The 21,392-nt window shown below is 37.6% G+C and overlaps 1 protein-coding gene across 1 annotated transcript; it reads left to right on the top strand.

Moving 5' to 3' along the window:
* The first annotated feature begins 1,070 nt into the window (after nucleotides 1-1,070).
* LOC139952705 (NXPE family member 4-like) lies at nucleotides 1,071-6,530 on the top strand. The gene is made up of 4 exons (XM_071951907.1): nucleotides 1,071-1,103; nucleotides 2,029-2,699; nucleotides 3,640-3,692; nucleotides 5,758-6,530. The coding sequence occupies exons 1-4, from the start codon at nucleotides 1,071-1,073 to the stop codon at nucleotides 6,528-6,530; spliced, it is 1,530 nt and encodes a 509-aa protein (XP_071808008.1).
* The last annotated feature ends 14,862 nt before the right edge of the window (nucleotides 6,531-21,392 follow it).

The raw sequence follows: 21,392 nt of genomic DNA, 5'->3' as shown, positions 1-21,392 counted from the left end.
AACAGAAGCACAGCATTGTGTTGCTTAAAATGACTTTGAGGAGTGTGTTTCTTTTATTATTTATTTAACAAATGAATTGATCCACTTTTATTAAACTATGTCTAAAAAATAGTACATTCAATCATCTATTGAAAATATTTGTTATAATCATAAAACTATACTTTTAAAATTGGTTTTAGTAAACTTGAGAAAAAAGGTATTTTTAAGGTAGCAGGTACCAGTTTTTACGATGGTGATCGGCGTAACATACCATTGTGATTACGCATATCTTCGCGTTTTCACGAAGTGACACCAACTGCGCGTACATGTAAGAATACACATTTCCCGCGGTTCGTAGTATAGCGGGAAATAATTGTGTTTTATAGAAATTCGAGTAATGCATTGTGCATATCAGGTGGGCATTATGTAATAGGGGTGAAGAGGGAGGTTTAAAAGGAGATTACAAAGGGTATTGTAGTCAGTCTAGCAAGCACTTTCACAGCGTACTTCCCGTTAAGTTTAATTACTATGGAATAAGTAAGGTAACTTATTTAAATTTAATTTTGGCAGCCAAGGTGAGGTCCAACACCTTCACGGAGGGGGACTCCGAATGTCTTTGGGCACAGGTTTCCAGCGTAACTTCTCTGGTTTTTCCTGGAAGTCGTGTTCCCCCAATGATGTGTTTTAGTGCACAGTACAAAGTGCAAGGTGCAGAGTGCAACATGTGCAGAGTGCAAAATGTGCAGGGTGCAAAGTGCAAAGTTCAAAGTGCAAAGTGCAAAGTGCAAGGTGCAAAGTGCAAAGTGCAAAGTGCAAAGTGCAAAGTGCAAAGAAGGTACAATGTCAGCTTAATGGTATGACGTAAAGCTAATATAATATAATAATACTTATGTTTTCTTATGTTTTCTTATGTATAAAAAGAGTAGGCGTCACTCCTTGTGCTTCGCTAACGCCACAACTGTGTATGGGGAAGAGTTATTATTGTGTATTATGCAGTGAAGTGTAGATAAGACTCCGGGTTTCCAGTTTTCACCAAGTGACACAAATCTTTCAGAGCCAATAACGCAACATTTATACAAAAATATAGCAAAATGATGAGACAAGCAAGTATTTTGGCTCATACAGTTGGAGTACATGTTGAAATTATAATGATGCGACTAAAAAAAGCAATAAAAAAAACGTTTTTTAAAAGTGTTTGTCTTTCAAACTATACTTTTATCATTCTGTTTAACTATTTTTAGCGCAGCGGGTACCAGTTTTTACGATGGTGTTCGGCGCAACATGCTAATGTGTTACGCGCATCTTCGCGGTTTCACGAAGTGACACCAACTGCACGCGCATGTCAGAATCCTGGATTCGCGTTTTCACGAAGTGACACCAACTGGTCGCGAATGTCAGAATCCGGGTTTCGCGTTTTCACGAAGTGACACGAATCTTTCAGAACCAATACCGCTTTATTTAAACAGAAATTAAGCTAAATAATGAGAAAAATAGGTATTCTGACTCATACGCTTTAAGTTCGTGTAAAAATTTTAATGGTGCGAGTATAAAATGCAATTAAAAAACAGTTTTTAAAAAGTGCATGTCGTTCAAAGTCGTTTTTCTCATAATTGTTAGTTTCCCTCCTTTTGACATTCATGTCACTTCGTGGGACCGCTGACTTACACAGGGTTTAGGGCACAGGGTTTGGTCGACACTCTAAAGTTTTACTTTTGCAATGTTTGTACGCAAGGTTCTTGCGGGAAAAGAAACGTCTCAATTAAGTGTGGTGTCAAATGAAACGGTACAGAGGAAACAACAACCTTGGATGCGGAGTTACCTGGGTAAAACATTACCAATACCGCTCCAACTAGGCATAGAGACCGCAGAACATTTTAGTTGGGGGATCCTATTTTATTTCATCTCTGCAGAGTGGTGCAAAATAAAAAAAAATACAAAAATCCTCTTCTAAATAACTGTGACTAGGAAGCCTTTAATCCCGATGCCAAAAATTCGGTGCTCCAAAATACTCGGCCATGAACACCCCTTTTTATAATTTTTATGTTATAGGGCTATCCGTACCAGAATGAACCGCTTCTTTCAAAGCCTGTCCAACCTATCGTCCACGTAAGCAGAGTCTTGAAGCAAAACTTACGGGTGACTAGTGCCCTCCACTCGACCTACAGACTCACAAATGGGGAGCTTCACGTTGGCGACACGGCACATTTTATCATCCAAGCGAAAGATGCCGAGGGGAGGAACCAAGTCACTGGTGGCGATTTCTGGTTTCCAGTTCTAACAACGGACGTTGGTTCATACCCGGCCAAGGGAGGGCGCACTGCTGGAAAGGTTGTGGATCACAAAAATGGATCTTACAGTGTGTTCTTTTACGCAGGATGGGAAGGGACTGCATATGTTCATGTGACGCTAGCCGCATCGAGCAAGGCTACAAAATGGCTTCAGCAACAATACTGGCCACAGGAGAAACGTGTGTTCTGGGAAGGGGAGTTTTCGAGCAACAGCGCATCTGAACGGACGCTGTGTTACCTTCTCAGGAACGTGACGTCACCAAACTTATGCAGGGTTGACTACAACCCAACTGCCATGGGGTTGACGGTTTTTTACTGTGAAAAGCCACGAATATTAAGTTGCAATGATATCCAAGCAGTGCATTTAAACCCTAAACTCATTGACGAAAGGACCACTCAACTACTTTCAGACGACAAAGAGTTTTTCGATAAGTATGTTTTTCATTAAATGGACACGTTGCCTTTGATCGGGCGAGCTGGTCTTCCAAAAACGTTTGGTAGAGGCCCTACCGTTTGTTATAACATGAATATGGTTAGAAAGATGTTTTAAAAGTAGAATAGTGATCCATACGATTGCGCCTCGAAATTGTTCGGTCGTCTTGTACACGGCACCCTAATTTGTGGGGTCAAACTCAAAATGGCCGATCGTGTTAGTCCGCAAAGTAAAAGGAAAACCACGAAATTTTGAGGCATATTCGTGTGGATTATCACAGTCTATTTGAAAGTAATCCTTTGAACCATGTCAAGTTCAAGTTTATGTATTAGTCCACATGTATCAAGATCAGTCTATGATACATAAGTATGCATTAGCAAAATTATTACTACAATCTACATAATAGAATGTGTAGATTCAAGTTGTAAACTTACATAGATATTGCAGGACCGGGGGGGGGGGGGATATGCATTTTACAACAAACGGTTTCGAACGCTTTTCTATAGACCAACTCACCCGATCAGCAAGGTATCGTTCCCTTCAAGTGTGTAAACAATGATGACAATGAATTATATACAGGGCCACTGTGACTCAGAATCTGATGTTGACATGATCCAGAAATCATAACTCCTTAAAAGCTTTTATTTTCTAGTTCGACTCGTGTCTTTTTTAGCAGAAGCTGCTTTCTTGGTATAGCAGGGCCCAATTTCATAAACCCTGTAAGCACAACAATGCGTTAATCACAGTAACAGAATGAGGTTATATCAGCCCAATATACATTAAGATTGCACTGCTGTGTCTGGTCCCCGACTCAAATTTTTCTTAGCAAAGGAATTTGGGAAGGGGTATAGTGTTTGATAGGTTTATGATGTTGGCCCCAGATCTATCAGCTTTCATTTGTTAAAAATTTAAACCATAATACATTTTGTTTTCTTGCAGTAAGCACTTCTCGGCTGTAGTTACACATGGACCTGCCTTTGTTGCTGTTTCTAGTGAGTATTAGTATCGGAACTAGTATTGGTATTGACATAGTATTATAGGCATACGACAGCAACATCAACAACCAACAAAAATATTACCTGCAGCTGTGCAGCAGCAGCAGCAGCAGCAGCAAAAACAGTAGCAGCAGCAGCAGCAGCAGCAACAGCAGCAACAGCAACAAGAACAGCAGCATCAGCAGCAGCAGCAACATCAGCAGCAGCAACAGCAGTAGCATGCAGCAACAGCAGCAACAGCAGCAGCAACAGCTACAGCAGCAGCAGCAACAACAGCAACATTAGCAGCAACATCAGCAGCAGCAGCAGCAGCATCCGCAGCAGCAGCAGCAGCAACCGCAGCAGCAGCAACAGCAGCAGCAGCGGCGGCGGCGGCGGCAGCAGCAGCAGCAGCAGCAGCAACAGCAACAAGAACAGCAGCAGCAGCAGCAGCAACAACAGCAGCAGCAGCAGCAGCAGAAGCAGCAGCGGCTGCGGCGGCGGCGGCAGCAGCAGCAGCAGCAGCAACAAAAGCAAAGGCAGAGGCAACAGCAGCAGCAGCAACAAAACAGCAGCAGCAGCAGCAGCAGCAGCAGCAGCAGCAGCAGCAGCAACAAAAGCAAAGGCAGAGGCAACAGCAGCAGCAGCAACAAAACAGCAGCAGCAGCAGCAGCAGCAGCAGTAGCAGCAGCAGCAGTAATACTGTTATTAGTACTTGCTAAGTTTTAGTGATTGTATAGTCCTTTTAAGGTCAGGTAACACAGCGTCCTGTTAGCTGCGATCTTGTTAAAAAGTTTAAAATACTGGACACTATTGGAAATTGTCAAAGACTAGTCTTCACACTTGGTGTATCTCAACATATTTATGCATTAAATAACAAACCTGTGAATATTTGGGGCTCAATCGGTCGTCGAAGTTGCGAGATATTATAATGAAAGAAAACAGGCCTTGTCGCACCATCACACGAAGTTGTGCGCTTTCAGATGCTTGATTTCGAGACCTCAAATTCTAAATCTGAGGTCTTGAAATCAAATTCGTGTAAAATTACTTCTTTCTCGAAAACTACGTCATCTCAGAGGGAGCTGTTTCTCACAATGTTCATGGTTTTATACTCTCTCCTCATTACTCGTAATCAAGAAAGGTTTTATGAAAACAAATGTTTTGAGTAATTACCACTAGTGTCCACTGCCTTACGAACACGAAAACGAAAATGAACACGAAAACGAAAATGACAACATTAAAGGGACATGTTGCCCTTGGATCGGGTGAGTTGTTCTATGAAAAGCGTTTGAAACCGTTTGTTTCAAATCCATGTGGTTAGAGAGATATTTTAAAAGTAGAATACAATGACCCATTGTCACACAAAATTGCACGGTTTTCCTCATACGTTGTGAACAAACACGGCACGCCAATGTTATTTGAGTCAAATCTTCATAGTCTCCTTTAAAGGAACACGTTGCCTTGGATCGGACGAGTTGGTCAAAACAAAAGCGTTTGTAACCGTTTTTTTTATAAAATGCATATGGTTGGAAAGATGTTTTAAAAGTAGAATACAATGATCCACACAAGTTTGCCTCGAAATTGCGTGGTTTTCCTTCTACTGTGCGAACTAACATGGTCGGCCATTTATGGGAGTCAAAATTTTGACCCCCATAAATGGCCGACGTCTTAGTCGATGAGGTAAAAGGAAAACCGTGCAATTTCGAGGCATGTTTGTGTGGATCATTGTATTCTACTTTTACATCATCTTTCTACCCATATGCATTTTATAAAAACCGGTTACAAACGCTTTTCAAAGACCAACTCGACCGATCCAAGGCAACGTGTTCTTTAAATGACCGACCGTGTTAGTTCGCAAAGTAAAAGGAAAACGACGCAATTTCGAGGCATAATTATTGTGTGGATCATTATATTCTACTTTTAAAACATCTTTCTAACTACCTGCATTTTATAACAAACGGTTACAAACGCTTTCCATAGACCAACTCGCCCGGTCATCTCAAGGCAATGTGGCCCTTTAATGACTTTAAAGTTGTTCGAATCATTTACCAGTTTGAAAGTTTATTTTGTACTTTCACAACAGAAACAAACTTCGTTAATCAAAGCAAAGCACCTATCTGCAAGCCAGACGACCAACGCCTTGTAAACGATGGATTCTGGTTCAACGATAACTGGCACAACCTCCAGTGTAAAGTTCGTAGATGGGATGACGTTCGAGCTGTAAAGAATTGTCTCCGTCATAAACACGTGTTCATTCACGGAGATTCAAATGTGAGGATTTGGTACAGCGTCCTTATGAAGAAAATGGGTTTACCATGGGAACATTTAGGCAAAGGTACAACCGCGTTTATGATGCATGATTATTTAAAAGCTGACGAGATAGAGATGAGTTTTTATTTCCATCCCCGTGTCGTTACGAACAGCAAACTAACACTAAAGACAACTCGTTACGAGGTTGATGTACTGGACAACATACCAAGCGATTCCTGCGGCAAGTACATCATCGTGCTGTGCCCATGGGGACATTTCACACAGTGGACTACTGAAAGCTACGCCGAGCGCACGCAACTCCTCAAAGATGCTGTTGTACGGTTCCGGGAGCGATGCCCTGACGTCCCTATCGTGATTAAGGGTGTGCACCCGAGAGAACATGGCTCGCTCCTCGGAAGGGTCTATGCTAGTGACTATACCATCTGGAAATTGGGAGTAATATTGAGGAACACATTTCGTGGTACTGGGGTGTTTTACTACGACGTGTGGCAAATGAACTTAGCTTACGGGATACAGAATATCCACATGCCTTTACCTGTCATTAATGAAGAGATTAACTGGTTTTTATCGTACGTTTGTAAATGAATTCAAATAGTCTCGACCAGATTTCCTAAAAAAGGGAACTTTGAGCGGCATTTTTGAGTAAAAGTTGGTAACTAGTTGATAACTAGTTTGCCTTATTCTGAATCCGAAAATGATAGATACCAAGGCAAATGTGCAAATAGGTTTGTATGCTAACTAGTATTTGAGTAATTACCAATATTGTAAAGTGCCTTTAAAACTACTATGTTAAAACTACTATAATAGTTCAAACTACTTGCCAATGCCAATTTGGTATTTAGAGAAAGTGTATTTACTTTTTCTTATAAACGATAGAGGCTGCTATTACAAGATAGGTACAACGAAAGGTAAGCTGTCGATGAGATTGCCAAAATAGTGTCACAAGCAAATTTCAGATAAAGTATGTATCGGTGTATACCAATAAAAGCCTCATGTAAAGTTCTTTTGCTGCAGCTTCATCGGGACAGCCATTTTTTTTAAAGCCATAATGGGGCGAGATGGGGCGGAGCTGGTCAAGAGACGAAATGTTCTTCTCTTTAGGGACTGGAACAATTGTAGCAGTTTTCCAGACATCGGGGAAGATTCCATCATTAATGCAGGCATTGTATACATTTGTCAAAGGACATGATAGTTCAATGGCAAACTCCTTGATTAATCGAAGTGGAAGATCTGACGGATGTCCAGCTTTGTTAACTTTTATTCTTTCAAGTGCTTTCAGAACTTGATGGCGATGTATTACCCGGCGGTGGTGAATCAGCTGGTAAATACGATGGTAAAAGTTCCAGGTTCAAACTTGGCAGCTGATTACAGATGTTGGTGAAATTATTATTGGTGGCTTCAGCTGTCGCAGTAGGATCAAAATTAGCACCAGGAATAGTGGAGTGTTTAGTTTTTAACTGACATAGTCTTTGTATTTGGCGGTGCCATTGTGCAGGTTGGCAATTTTTTTTAGATCTTTCACCGAGTTGTTGTAGAACAATTCCTTTGCCTCACGAATGGCGTACTTAACTTGGTTACGTAATGAACGCCACAAATATATATCTCTTTGCTTATTTGCAAAAGCCAATTGCCGTTGATCTATGAGACGCTTGATTTTCCTCGTTATCCATGGTTTATCATTGTTAGTCTTTTTGCGGTTGACTTGGGGGAAGTGGCAATAATAGGCAGTTTCAGTTTGAGACAGAAAATTAGCAACCTTATCAGTGGATGACAATTCATTGATAACACTTTCCCAGTTGAAATCAACTATCCATCTACCAAAAGACCTAACAGATGAATCTCTGTATGGTCGGCAGTGGGATGTGTTTATCTGTGGACGGGGGAGCGCAGTTACAGGCTTGACGAGGATGCAACAATGGTCACTGTTTCCGAGTGGCGCTAACTGTTCCACCTCGTTGAACAACGCCGGGTAATTTGTGAAGATTTTATCAAGTGTAGCATTTTGACGGGTGGGAAATGATACAAGTTGGGTCATACCCAAATTAAGTTCAATATTAACACATCTTACATTAAAATCACCCATAACAGTTATGATTGCAGACATATCATTAGTACGGATACTGTCCACTGTGTGGTAGATGTGCTCTAAAAGTTCATGTTGATATGTCGATCCTGGTGGAAAGTAGATGACTCCAAGGTACAAATTCGCTGACGGATGGTTAGAACGCTTAGAACATTTCAGCTCAACTTTAATCCACATGCATTCAAAGTTACAAATGTGGTGCGATAAGGGTTTGACTTTGAGGTTACTTCTGGCATAGATTGCTTCCCCACCACCCCTTTATCGGTGCGAGACTTGTCAAATAAAGCATAGTTAGATATGTTGTTTCAAGATTCCAAGTGGATTTTTAAATTTATTTGTATGATGTAAAGCAAAGTTTATAACTTTCCTTTACACATGACATTAATATTAGCTTATTCTGGTTGTCATTTCTTTCATCGATGTATATTTTGGTAGTCCCAATTTTGAGGCGGTTTCGCTTCAAACTTCTTGGACCACAACAGATTTTTAATCATAACTTTGTTAATCTTGTTTTTTAATAATGGCGTTTAATATTAATTTTGTTTCTTCTTGTAGAAATGTGTTTATTTGTTATCTCTTGGTAATTTGATTGCAATTCAGCCTTTGGTTGCGATGATCTTTGTTTTTAATAAACCATTTCGAATCGTAAACTTAAAAGGTATTGTTACCCCTAATGGGGAATGCAGTGTTCGTTTAATCCAACATGCTGACGACACTAATATATTTGTTAGTGACAATAAGGAATTCGATGTTATTCAGAACATTCTCAACGTGTATTGTAAAGGTAGTGGTTCCAAACTTAATGTTGATAATTCTAAAGGTCTTTGGTTAGGGAACTGGAGAAGTAGAAAAGATAGACCTGGTAGTTTCAAATTTGTTAAGAAACTTAAAATTCTCGGTATCATATTTGGGACTGACATTTCGCCTGAAGACATAATAACGGGGTCCCAGAATTAACAAAATTAGCTCTACTCTTGACAAATGGCCCAAACGTCACCTCACTTTAAATGGTAAAGTAGTTATTGTGAACAATTTGATAGGAGCAGTGATTAACTATTTGGGAAGCGTGGTTGAATGTCCCAACTACTGGATCACAAAGATGAATGATCTTATTTGTATTTTTTTTTTGGAGTGGGAAAATGGAGAAAATCAAGAGAAATACCATCATAGGTCCCCCAAAATTGGGGGGAGGGGGGGGGGGGAATGGGGCTTTTGAAAATTGTAAATTGAGAGTAAATTAATTATTTTTAAGCTTCAATGGTTAGTTCGGTATCCTCTGATGGTAAATTGAAACTGTGTTTTGATTACTGGTTGAAATGAGCCGGAGCAGACGATCATTTAGAATGGTACATATTTGCTAACATTCGTAAGAATCTTCAAATCACCCCTTTTTATCATTAACTTATCGTCGCCTTTAAGTACGCAGGAGTGAAGCTTTTATGCAATTTGATGCAATTTTACCAGCATTTGGGAAGCCATGGAAATTCCATTGTGGAATAATGTCAATGAAGTCTAATTATATGAACTGCATAATGTGTAAATTTGTTTCTCCCAAGGTGCAAGTTAAATGGAAACACATTTTTCATCTAGGACAAGATTTACCTTGGGCTTCAGTTTGGATGAGTAATTGGAAAAATGGGTTTAACCCTTGCACCTTGGGAGAAACAAATTTACACATTATGCAGTTCATATAATTAACTTAATGGATCCGGATGACAAACAGTTTATGTACAAACTTAGACATATAATTCTACCCATTAAGGACATTTTGCTGAAAATAGGTGTTATTAAAGAACTAACATGCCCACTTTGTAACGTTAACAATGAAACTCACGAACATATCTTTATTTATTGTACCCACACTTGGGGGGCTTGGATCTTTGTGGAAAGACCGCCCAGGAAATATACTGGGAACAAACACTATTACTTAAATGACTCCAATAGAATTCTTAGTTATAATTTAGAACCAGTTCAGGCTGTTGTCATAGCTAAACTGCTCAAACTGATCTGGCATAAAAGATGCAAAAATGTGTTCAACAGTTATTCCGGACCAGCAGAATTTAACATCATCATTCAGTTAAACAATTATACTTTCTTCGTATGGAAAAGACCAGATTGAGCCCAGACTCTTTCGATATTTACACTAGAAATAAAGCGTTGTGCTTCGCCACTAATGATGATGTAAATTTCGATTACTAATGGCATTTTTCACTATAGGCCGTCACCTTCCATTTAATTACCTTTTGTTTATTTATTTTGTTGTTTTGTTAACTATTATCGTCTGAAGTAATTTCAACCCATTGTTTTTCTCAAACACCGTGATTAGGTCACGCTAAAATGTATATATAAATATTGTTGTCTTTTGTGTTTGTTTGTATGTTATCAATTTACTGTCTTTATATTAACTCCCGTAGCTCATTGTATCTGCTAAATAGCAGTATTTATTGCAGCTTGTTTTATTGATGTATGTTGTTGCTGATGTTTGTTGTTGAATAAACGGAGTTGCATAACTCCACATTAAGAGAAAAAAAAATCCCCAAATCCTTTAAGCATCAGCCTCTCCAGCGGAATAGCAGCCTGTGAAATAACAAAATCAACCAAACAACCATTTTACAAAGTCCCCCTTTTCAAAGGACTTGTAGCCTACACTGTAAAATGTGTCACTGTAAAATTACAATAAATTACTGGCAGCTGAGTTGCCAGTAACTTACTGTAAAACTGAAAGTAAAGTTTCACTGTTATCATAATATTACACAGTATCACAATGTCATGCTGTATTTTTATTAACTGGTAAATAACTGTACTTTTTACAGTTAAAGAAATGGCGCCGTATTTACACGGTAAATTACTGTATTATCTGTACAGTAGTTATAACTTTTACTGTACAAAACAAGTTATATTTACAGTAAAAAGTACAGTAATCTCGAATGAAGTTTACAGTAACGAAAGATTATATTGTAAATTGTTGTCTGCACACTTCAAAACCAACAAACAGTGACAATTGTTTTACGTTTTAAATGTTTTATTGCACAACATTTTTAAACAAACCTGAAATTAGCAACCAACTGTTATTAAAACATTACACATTCTTAAACAAAAGTGAAATTGGCAACCAACTGTTATTAAAACATTAACAACATCATAAGATGCAATTATCTCGCTTGAACTGGCTTAAAAAAAATCCCCATCGCTGAATAGAGGTTGTGATGTGTTAATACACCATTGTTATTACACTATCGTAGCATCCTCAACAAATTCAGTTTCCCAAAAGTATCAGAATTCCAAAATGTCTGTACTTATGTTAAAACAATGTAAACAAACATTCTCAGCACTTATTATGACAAGTATTATGTTGACTTTAACTTTACAAATGATTATGGGATATTACATCACACAACAGGTACAGATCCGGGGGGGGGGGGGGGCACTCAATCCCACTTGCTCTGCTGACCCCCCCCCCCCCCTCCCACAAGGAAAAATAAATAATTAAGTAAACGTCTCTGAAATTACAAAAAGATTACATTCTGCAGGGGTGAGATACACGTATGTATTGAGGTGACTCAAAACATAGGTGAGTAAACAAGTCTTGCCGTTATGAATTTTGGTGAATCAAAAACAAAAACACTTTTGGGCCTGACCCCCACCCCTCCCACAAACTTTCCTGCATCTGCACCTGCTTTCCCATGTTCAAAGTATCACTAAAAATGTACAAAAATCCGAAATGGGGGATGAATAGCCACCCAAATTTCCTTACCCTCTAGTCCCTGCACCGCCCGAGTTTGCTGAAAACCAATTTTTCAAGATTCTTGCAGTAAATTACTGGAATCGTAGTTCAGATTTTAAAAGATAGCCATGGCTTAATATTTATGCACATTTTTACCCTTTCGGTATTTGTATAAAAGTACAAGTTCTCATGGGAACAATAAATGCCTCTCGTTAAACGGATTCGGTAATTTTTATGGCGAATAATTTTTTGTAAGGATAAAATGGACACAATAGCTTGTCAAGGCTTTTATCTGGCTCAATGCTCATACTGATTAAATGCGAAGGCGTAAGTTTTCGACAATTATTATCATCATGAATGATGAATACATACAGTTTCCTTTGTGTTTACTAATGAGCGTTTTTTTAAGCTCTTGTTGGGTAAGAGCTAAATTATTTCATCGTCATTAGCTTCGACTTGTCAACTCTGAAGGGAGAATTAACAATGATCTATAAAAAACTAGATGGATGAACAGATGCGTAGACCTACTAATGACTATTCGAGTTTTCTTTTGATGTTTGTTTTTTTGTTTTTGTACAAACACAATCTAGCGAGGTTACCTCCTACCGCATACAGTGTATCGCTGGGCGGCTGGGCGGTCCAGCGACTAAATGGTTAAAGGCACAAATTGAAAAACAGTTCATTACATTATATAAAAGCTTTTAACTTTAAAATTTCTAATCATACCAAGGAACGTCCTTATAATCAATGGTTAAAAAACATATTTGTTGATATTTTGTTTAATCTTTACTGGCTTTCAAGAATGATTTTCCCATCACTTCATGATGATTGTGTTAATACACCATTTCCACGATCTGTGTACTCATCATAACATCCTCAACAAATTCAAATACCTTAAATGTGTCAGAATGTTAAAACTTCTGTATCGATGAATACATACAGCCCAGACAAGCATAACATAATGTCAATTTTTACCATTCTTTTTACAAACAGGTTTGCAAACCATACTCTTGATTTAGATCAAACATTTACAAAAGAAAGTTATGGGATAGGCCTACTATTTTACACAAACACCATATCAAAACAAATAACTAATGAACTGTTTGCTGTCCCCAACATTGCGGCTATTCTTAGGTCCATTCAAAATCAGCAAGTTTACGTACAAATGTGACCACATGAGAGATGATAAGTTCCCTCTTTCTTTGCACCTCATGGCCTGTCCTGCTCTTCACTCTTTCTGCGCTTGTGTTACCAGTGTCTGGGTTGATTCTCATGAGGCACCTGTAAACAACATTCACAATTTACATGAATAGAATCAACAATGGGAACAAGTCAGTGCATATTTTGAGAATCTACTTTTCATTTGCTGCTTGTTGGTGTGATTGAACTTCATCACTATCAAAATGATGAGGCCTTGGAAAATCGATGTCTTGTAGAGTTGATTTTACTTATAGTATTATGTACAATCCACCACTAAAACCCAAATTACAACTTTTATTTTCTCTATTTAAAATTGTAATGAAAATAGGGCTCAGAGGTTTGTGATATATATTTATATATTTTTCACTTCCATAAGGACTCTGGCTATTGAAAAATAAGTCTAGCAAAACTATTTGAAATTAGAGCCCCTCTTTGGGTGCGCTCGATTACTTGCCCGGGTCGACCCAGATGTGCTTTCCCCTAGCATTCACTTTCCCTTGCATTCATATCAATGCATCATGGTGCAGCCGACTGGTACTGCTTTCAAAATGTACACAAAATCTTCGTGGATAAAATAAAACAAAAAATAATTTCACTTTGCAGGTTAATAATATTAAACAGTACTTGTCTTTAGATAAATACAAATTGAACTCTCACTGTGAGGTGCTGTTTTAAGGGTGAAAATGTGTATTAAACTGACCGAATGCAAGGGTCAGACCTAGGTCGACCAGTGAGGCTAACTGTATGCACCAATAAACTGTCCCATATCTAGTCAAACAAAGAAAATAACACTACCTCTAAATAAATTCTAGTGTTGTTGCTGCTTCTGCCTGATCCTCTAAATTGAACACATAGTTGTAGGATGCAAAATGGAAGGAAAGTCCCACATCAGTGAAATCATCTGGGTGCAGCACACTTTGCCATCAATGCAAACCTTCCAACTCACTGCAGTAAGAATTGATCGTTCTTTACAAACAAGAACACAAATTTTAATAAATAAGAAAGTAAGAATTGATCGTTCTATACAAACAATAACACAAATTTTAAACAGTTTCTTTAAAAGAAACCCATCAAATTGGAATGAACTTGACTTGGCTGCACAACAGCACACAATGAATGATGTGTCATGTGAACCACACATTACTGTATAAAACAGCAATTGACAGATGAATACATCCCTTGTAAGAACATGGTCCAGTTTTATAGAGCTGTTTAATACATGAATGTTGTAAGCATAGAATTTGTTGAGAGAATAACATGAGTATCCAAATTTGCTAAGCTTACAAAAGTTTAGCTTAGCAGAATCGGGTAACCTGACAAAATGCTGACCGATGTAAATTGACTGCACCTGGTTCCCCAGTCTACTAAATTTTACTTGACTGATTAATTTAAGTTTTTAACTTCTAGGCCTATCCTCACTTCAAATTTCAATACAAAAAATGTATTGCACCGTAGGCCTAAAATCTAAGGAAGTAAAGTTAATTAAAAGTAAACAATCAATTTATAAAAATAAAAAAAGTTATAATGCATGCCCCAACTTTTGCAAAAAATATAGTTTATGGTACTACAATACAGTATACACACAGTTCAACCACTATCTTGACAATGCCGTGGATGTAGGCCTACGGTAGGGGCCTACAACATGTACAACATGTCCTAACACATACGTTATCCACGAACTGTGACCATACAACAACACGACGAGCATGAACCAACGTCAACGGTCACGTCAACGAGCGCAGCCAATGTCTCCCTAAAAAAATGTTTTACCTACACAGACCAGTCAGTATAGATTTCAGATTAAGCTACATCTTTCACTAATGGCTTTGGTTAAAAAAACACGAAGAATCGTACAGTTTTACCACTTGGCGACAAACAAAACATGGAACGAAACCATAGAGTTCTTACATATGAATGAAACACTCACCTCAACTTTACACCAATCCAAAAAACAAGATGGTGGTTTTGGTAAACTTTTTTAGCGGGTGATGCTTGGCAACCGAAAATTGTGGGCGTGTCTACGTGACTTATGTACAGTTAGTTACTGTAAATATAATTTACAGTAATATCCCTTCTTAAATACAGTAATATTGCGTGCAACAAAACTGCTGTCTGGAATTTACTGTGGATTACAGCAAACAACTGTAAAATGCAATTGCAGTAAACTACTGGGCACAAATACAGTAACATACTGTCAAAGTATATATACATTGATTCTTGAAAGACTGATTAAATTGTCATCATTCTCTGTAACAAAAATACCATCCACTCAACGACTGCAAAAGTGAAAACAAAGACTGAAGAAGAAAGAGTTATTTGAGAACACTTGCACGAACTGTTTTTGTATGTGGTGGGTGAGTTTTTCCCGGGTTTCTGCTTACTTGTACCAAAGTACAATAAGAATTTCAACATTATGATCATCTGCTATAAGAATATGATGGGAGTAAAGCCTCAGAAATCCCGGAAAAGTATTAGATCAATCAGAAACATGACTGCTTATTATACAATTTTTCGTATCGGCCCTCAAAAGAAATTTCTGTCGGAATAAGTTTAGAAGTTTTGAAGCTATAAGTTTAGAAAACACCCCATTTGTGAACACTTATTATAAGTTTTCCCGGTCAGTGTGTGTGAAGATCTTTATTTCAAATTTTGGTTAATGTATTCTTACCTTCCGCAACATATAGCTGCTGATATTTCCACCTCCAGTTGACGCTTCCCTTTTCATGCACAGCGCCCTCTTGCGTTGTAATGCCAGCCCTGGTTTATGCGCTTGAGTAAGGGCTGGGGCCGATTTCACTAACGTCTATGTTTGCGATCATCGCTAACACACTTGCGATGAGATCACAAACCTCAAATCCATCGCAATTGCGATGTCACTAATTCTGCGTTTCACTAAAGTCATCGCAATTGCGATGACGTTAAAAGGGAAATAAAGTTTTTTGTACGAGGCTAAAAGTAGTGACCTTTGACATCCCGCAACAAAATCGTCGGTCGTCGCTCGAAATGAAATGGCATTTGTGCAGTTTATATGTAAATCGTTGTCATGTTGGTGCACACGAACTATTGTGGACGACGTTTAGGCACTCATTTACAAAGGGTTAAAGCATTTATAGGCCTATGGCCTCTATTATAATTTTAGATTTTAATAAACAGTTTTCGTAAATCTGTTTTAACGGTGGGATTGATGAAAATTCTGACATATCTGTCTAATAATACCATGGAGGAAGAAATAATACTAAGCTTCACACTGTCAATTTGCCAATACATTACACATTATTTTTTTCTAAAAATGGTGGTTAAAAAATCGAACCCATATAGTATCTCCTTTTTACCGATATTTAGGGGCTCTTTGCTGCAGTTGCGTCGTTGATAGTGTCATCGGCAATCTGAGTCTACCAGGTAAAAGACCGCAAGACTAAAATAATGTAGCGCCACTCATACTCTAAATCACGGGCAATTTATACGTCAAAACGTACACCGCTATAACTATAAGCACGTAATGGCGCAATGTATCATAAGTTTGCGATGAACTTTTACTTTGCGACCACTAACATGTCATCGCAAGATTGTCATCGCTAAATAAAACTTTGCGACCGGTATATTCATCGTTAAGTTTTATTGAAATCGTCGGCTAAAAATCCATCGCTAAGTTGCGATGGATTTTAGATTTAGCGATCGATTTCGGCGTTTGCGATGACCAAAACGCGTTAGTGAAATCGACTATGGCGTGTCAAACGTTGCATTATTCGAAAATGTACAATGTATGTGCGATGTTTCTCATATATATGGGATAATTGTCACATATGTGCGATATTCATTTGATGTTTGCAATAAATGTAATATATATGCAATAAATGTAATATATATGCAATACATTGTAATATATGTGCGATAATTTGCAATATATGTGCGATTATTTGCAATATATGTGCGCTAATTTGCAATATATGTGCGATAATTTGCAATATATATGCGATAATTTTTAATATATGTGCGATAATTTTGTAGTATATTATATGCGATCATTTGTATGCGACGTTTAGTATGGCGTGTCAAACGTTGCATTATTCGATAATGTACAATGTTTGTGCGATGTTTCTCATATAATATGCGATAATTGTCACATATGTGCGATATTCATTTTGATGTATGCAATAATGTAATATACATGCAATAAATTGTAATATATGTGCGATAAATTGTAATATATGTGCGATAAATTGTAATATATGTGCGATAATTTGCAATATATATGCGGTAATTTTTAATATATGTTTGATAATTTTGTAGTATATAAAATTATATGCGATCATTTTTTTTGTATGCGATGTTTTGTGACGATATACATATGCGATAATTTAATATACATGTGCGATGTTCGTTCTTATATATGTGCGAAAACGGAATTGTGGGATATAGTATGGCTTCCTGTCCACTTGATCCCCGTATCCGTAATGTTTTGGATCGGGCCAGACTATACTGTGGACGGTATAGTATGGTTCCTATGGTTCAATGAGATGGGCGTAGGGTTTAACTGATGGTCAGGGTACGAGACTCGAGCCGCGTATTTCCGAAATAGCAAGCCGCGTATTATTGGAAAATAGAACACATACAGTACAGGGTGGTGACAAAAGTTGCGTTTTGCTCGTGAAGATCTGTTTTATTTGAATGAATTCTGAAATACATGTATTAGCATAACTTAGAAATTGTTAATTGATAATGTGTCAATTTCATAGCTTTACATGATTGAAAATATCAGACAGACCAGTAGCAGTAGGCTATCTTTGGGTGAAATGTTATCCCAAGATTTTCTAGTTGCAAATTACAGTGCCAAAATTCCGCCTGCAATTAACATCCAACGGTCTTTTGAAGACACCTCCGTTTGCAACGCTTAGCCTCCAGAGTACGTCTCCAGCTAATGGCCGTAAGTTCACTGTCTTAACATGATAAGAGCCTACATGTTCAAGAAAGAGATTGTTTTCTCTTAACTACCAAGTAGAACGTGGAGTTTACAATTTGCTCAGTGCTTCGTTTTTTTTTAACTCTGTATTTATAATTGAATTAGGTTGATGGTTTTAGCAAACTGATTCAACGTTATATTTTGTGGCAGAAGTTAAGATTATATGTTCATGTATATTGGCATAGTTTTGGTTATTATTTCATATGCTTTTTACCCGGTCTCTACGGCCATCTATTGCCGCAGAGACCGGGTAACAGTCCGCGAGACAACCCGATGAAGTACACCGGCACTAGAACCGGGTGCGTGTTAAGAGAGAGCATTTAGAGTTGCAACCCATGTTGACCGGGCAGTCTGGAAAAACTTTTCTTGGCCCCTTATACGGAAGGGTACTCGAAGCAAGATTTTTCAATGAGAGAAACCTCCAGGATATAGAGGAAAGTTAATATAACTGGCGGAACATTGACATTTATAATTGTATCTACATTGAATTGCGCATTTAACTTAGTGTTAAACGTTGAAAGAGTTGAGTGAACAAACACTCAAGCGAAGGAAAAATCCATTTGAATATTACTTTCAGTGAGTAGTTTTAACACCTGATTTGAGGTTAGGATTGAAGTCAAAACGATACCAAAAAGTAAAGTGTATGGACAAATAGTATTTCATGCAAGCCAGTGTTTAAGTTGTAGAACAGTTAAAGTTAGTAAATTACCGAGCTATATCTGAAACACTCATGATTGATTATCTTTAATTGTTGTCAATAAAATTTAAAAGTTGTTGTGCTGTCAAAATTCAACTGTGTCTTGTTTGCAAAATCATTTTTCAAATTTTTGGAATCTTAGTCACCACATTTATAGTTATGTCAGCCGCGAGCAAAAGGTGGTGACACCCTTCGTTAAGACAAAAATTTTCTTTTTATTGCAGAATCAATAATAGTTGACCAATTTAGCCAGCTCAAAATTTGATACGGCCAGTCTATCTTCCTTCAAGATTCTTGAACAAAAAAGCAACTTTTTGTCTTAACGAAGGGTTCGAATTGTTTTCAAATTTTGTTTAAGTCCACCGTCTATGTAATTGGGCGGAATGTACATTGACAATGGCGTCAGAATAACTGGTTAGTGAACCAAATTTAGCCAGCTCCAAAATTTGTTACGCCCACTATATTAGTCTTGAAAGTTCTGGATTACAAATTAAATGTTTTGTTTTAACGAAGGGTATAAATTCTTTTCAAGTTATGGTTTTGTATTTAAACAGTGATGATTTTTTGACATATTAAAAAATGCAAAAAAATAAAAAATAAAAAATCTTGCCTAGTGTTTGCGGGTAATTTTTTGACGTTTTGTTAATGTTTTTCATTTTTTATAAATTATTTTTTAATCATGCAAAGCTATGAAATTGACATATTATCAGTTAACAATTCTAAATTATGCTAATATTGCAGAATTCGTTCAAATAAAACAGATCTTCACCTTCAGATTTGAGCAAAATGCAACATTTTGTCACCTCCCTGTACTGTATGTGTTCTATTATCCGAATACGCGGCTGGCTATTTCGGAAATACGCTGCTCGAGTCTCGTACCCTGACCATCAGTAAAACCCTACGCCCATCTCATTGAACCATAGGAACCATACTGTACCGTCCACGGTATAGTTTGGCCCGATCTAAAACATTACGGATATGGGGATCAAGTGGACAGGAAACCATACTATATCCCACAATTCCGTTTTCGCACATATAAGAACGAACATCGCACATGTATATTAAATTATCGCATTATGTATATCGTCAAAAAAACATCGCATACAAATGATCGCATATAATATACTACAAAATTATCGCACATATATTGCAAATTATCGCATATATATTGCAAATTATCGCACATATATTGCAAATTATCGCACATATATTACAAATTATCGCACATATATTACAATTTATCGCACATATATTACAATTTATCGCACATATATTACAATTTATCGCACATGTATTACAATTTATCGCACATATATTACAATTTATCGCACATATATTACAATTTATCGCACATATATTACAATTTATCGCACATATATTACAATTTATTGCATATATATTACATTTATTGCATATATATTACACTTATTGCATATATATTACATTTATTGCATATATATTACATTTATTGCATACATCAAATGAATATCGCACATTATGTGAAAATTATCGCATACATATGAGAAACATCGCACATACATTGTACATTATCGAATAATGCAACGTTTGACACGCCATACCCCCATTAAACTAATATTTTATGATACAGCCAAATAATGACAAAATAAGTGGACATTATGCCACTATAAGGGAGCGTCTCAAAAGTCGGAACGGTAGGAACGTTCTTTTTGGATCGCAAGAGTATCCCCGCCGCTTTACTTGGACCGGTCCTTTGGACCGCCAGAGCGATCTTTTGGATCGTTCCAAATGCGTGACCGCGTCCAATCTCATGTTAGAACGTTCCTAATGTCATGATGTTGCGATCCTGCGGGCATATGCCCGCAGGAACGTTCTTTTGCGCTAGGAACGTGCCCGACTTTTGAGACGCTCCCTAAGCACGCAATGATGATGCACGCTAACCGCGGACACTATATATAGCAAGCTTCCGTAAACAATGTGACGCCATAGACGCTTGACCAATTAGAACGCAATATGCTAATGAGCGGACGCTTATTGCCAGCGGACAGTTTTTGTCATGACACCTGTATATATTGTTAAGACTCACAAACCAAAGTGAATTTCACTTACAATTATTATGTATATTGTGTGACAACAAAACGAACTATTGACTATAAATTGTCATAATTATTAAGGATGCAGTAGGCTTATGAACCCCGCCGGCGAATTTATAATATTTATATTCAGTGCCCATTCTCCGTCTACGTCTCCTTTGGGGCGGAACACGGGCCGTATTGCGCAAGTAACTTGAATCAAATAGCTATTATAAAACCCATATCTTTTATTCATTTGTTTATTTATTTTTCGTCTCCATACATTTCTGTTCTAAAAAAAAAAAATTGTGGACTCGTCATAGATCGGCAAACAGTGCTTGGTGGGTTTCACAAAGAGTTATAGACTATAGTCTCATAATGGGGAATGATTGGGTAAACGTGGGGAACCAGACTTGTTAATATTCAGTCTACCTAGCCTGCAGTACACTAATCCCCATTGTTATTTATCTACAGGGATATGTGGCGTTTTTGTCATGCGTGACCTCGGTTTGAATGCTAATTAGTCAAAAGGGCTTATGGAATTCGGTCACTTTCAGCCTTTAATGAAAAGTCTCAACCAAAATAATGTACCAGTAAATTGAAACGAAGAGGCTGAGCACATCTGTCATTATGTATAAAAACAATCGGTGCAACTCAAATTTTAAAAAGAGAAATTTGTACGTGAAAAATGGCTTCAAAAACGGAGAAAACAAGTCACAAAAACACGGCAAA

Source organism: Asterias amurensis, chromosome 20, assembly GCF_032118995.1.
Source record: "Asterias amurensis chromosome 20, ASM3211899v1".
Lineage (NCBI taxonomy): Eukaryota > Metazoa > Echinodermata > Asteroidea > Forcipulatida > Asteriidae > Asterias > Asterias amurensis.
Note: the sequence above shows the minus strand (reverse complement) of the source record. Positions and strands in the feature narration are given on the sequence as shown.

Excerpts from the sequence above, each read along its gene's own strand:
- LOC139952705 (XM_071951907.1), top strand. The coding sequence starts at position 1,071 with ATGATGAGACAAGCAAGTATTTTGGCTCATACA. Across the intron at positions 2,700-3,639 it reads GACAAAGAGTTTTTCGATAA|TAAGCACTTCTCGGCTGTAG; the intron begins GTATGTTTTTCA and ends GTTTTCTTGCAG. Across the intron at positions 3,693-5,757 it reads TGCCTTTGTTGCTGTTTCTA|AAACAAACTTCGTTAATCAA; the intron begins GTGAGTATTAGT and ends CTTTCACAACAG.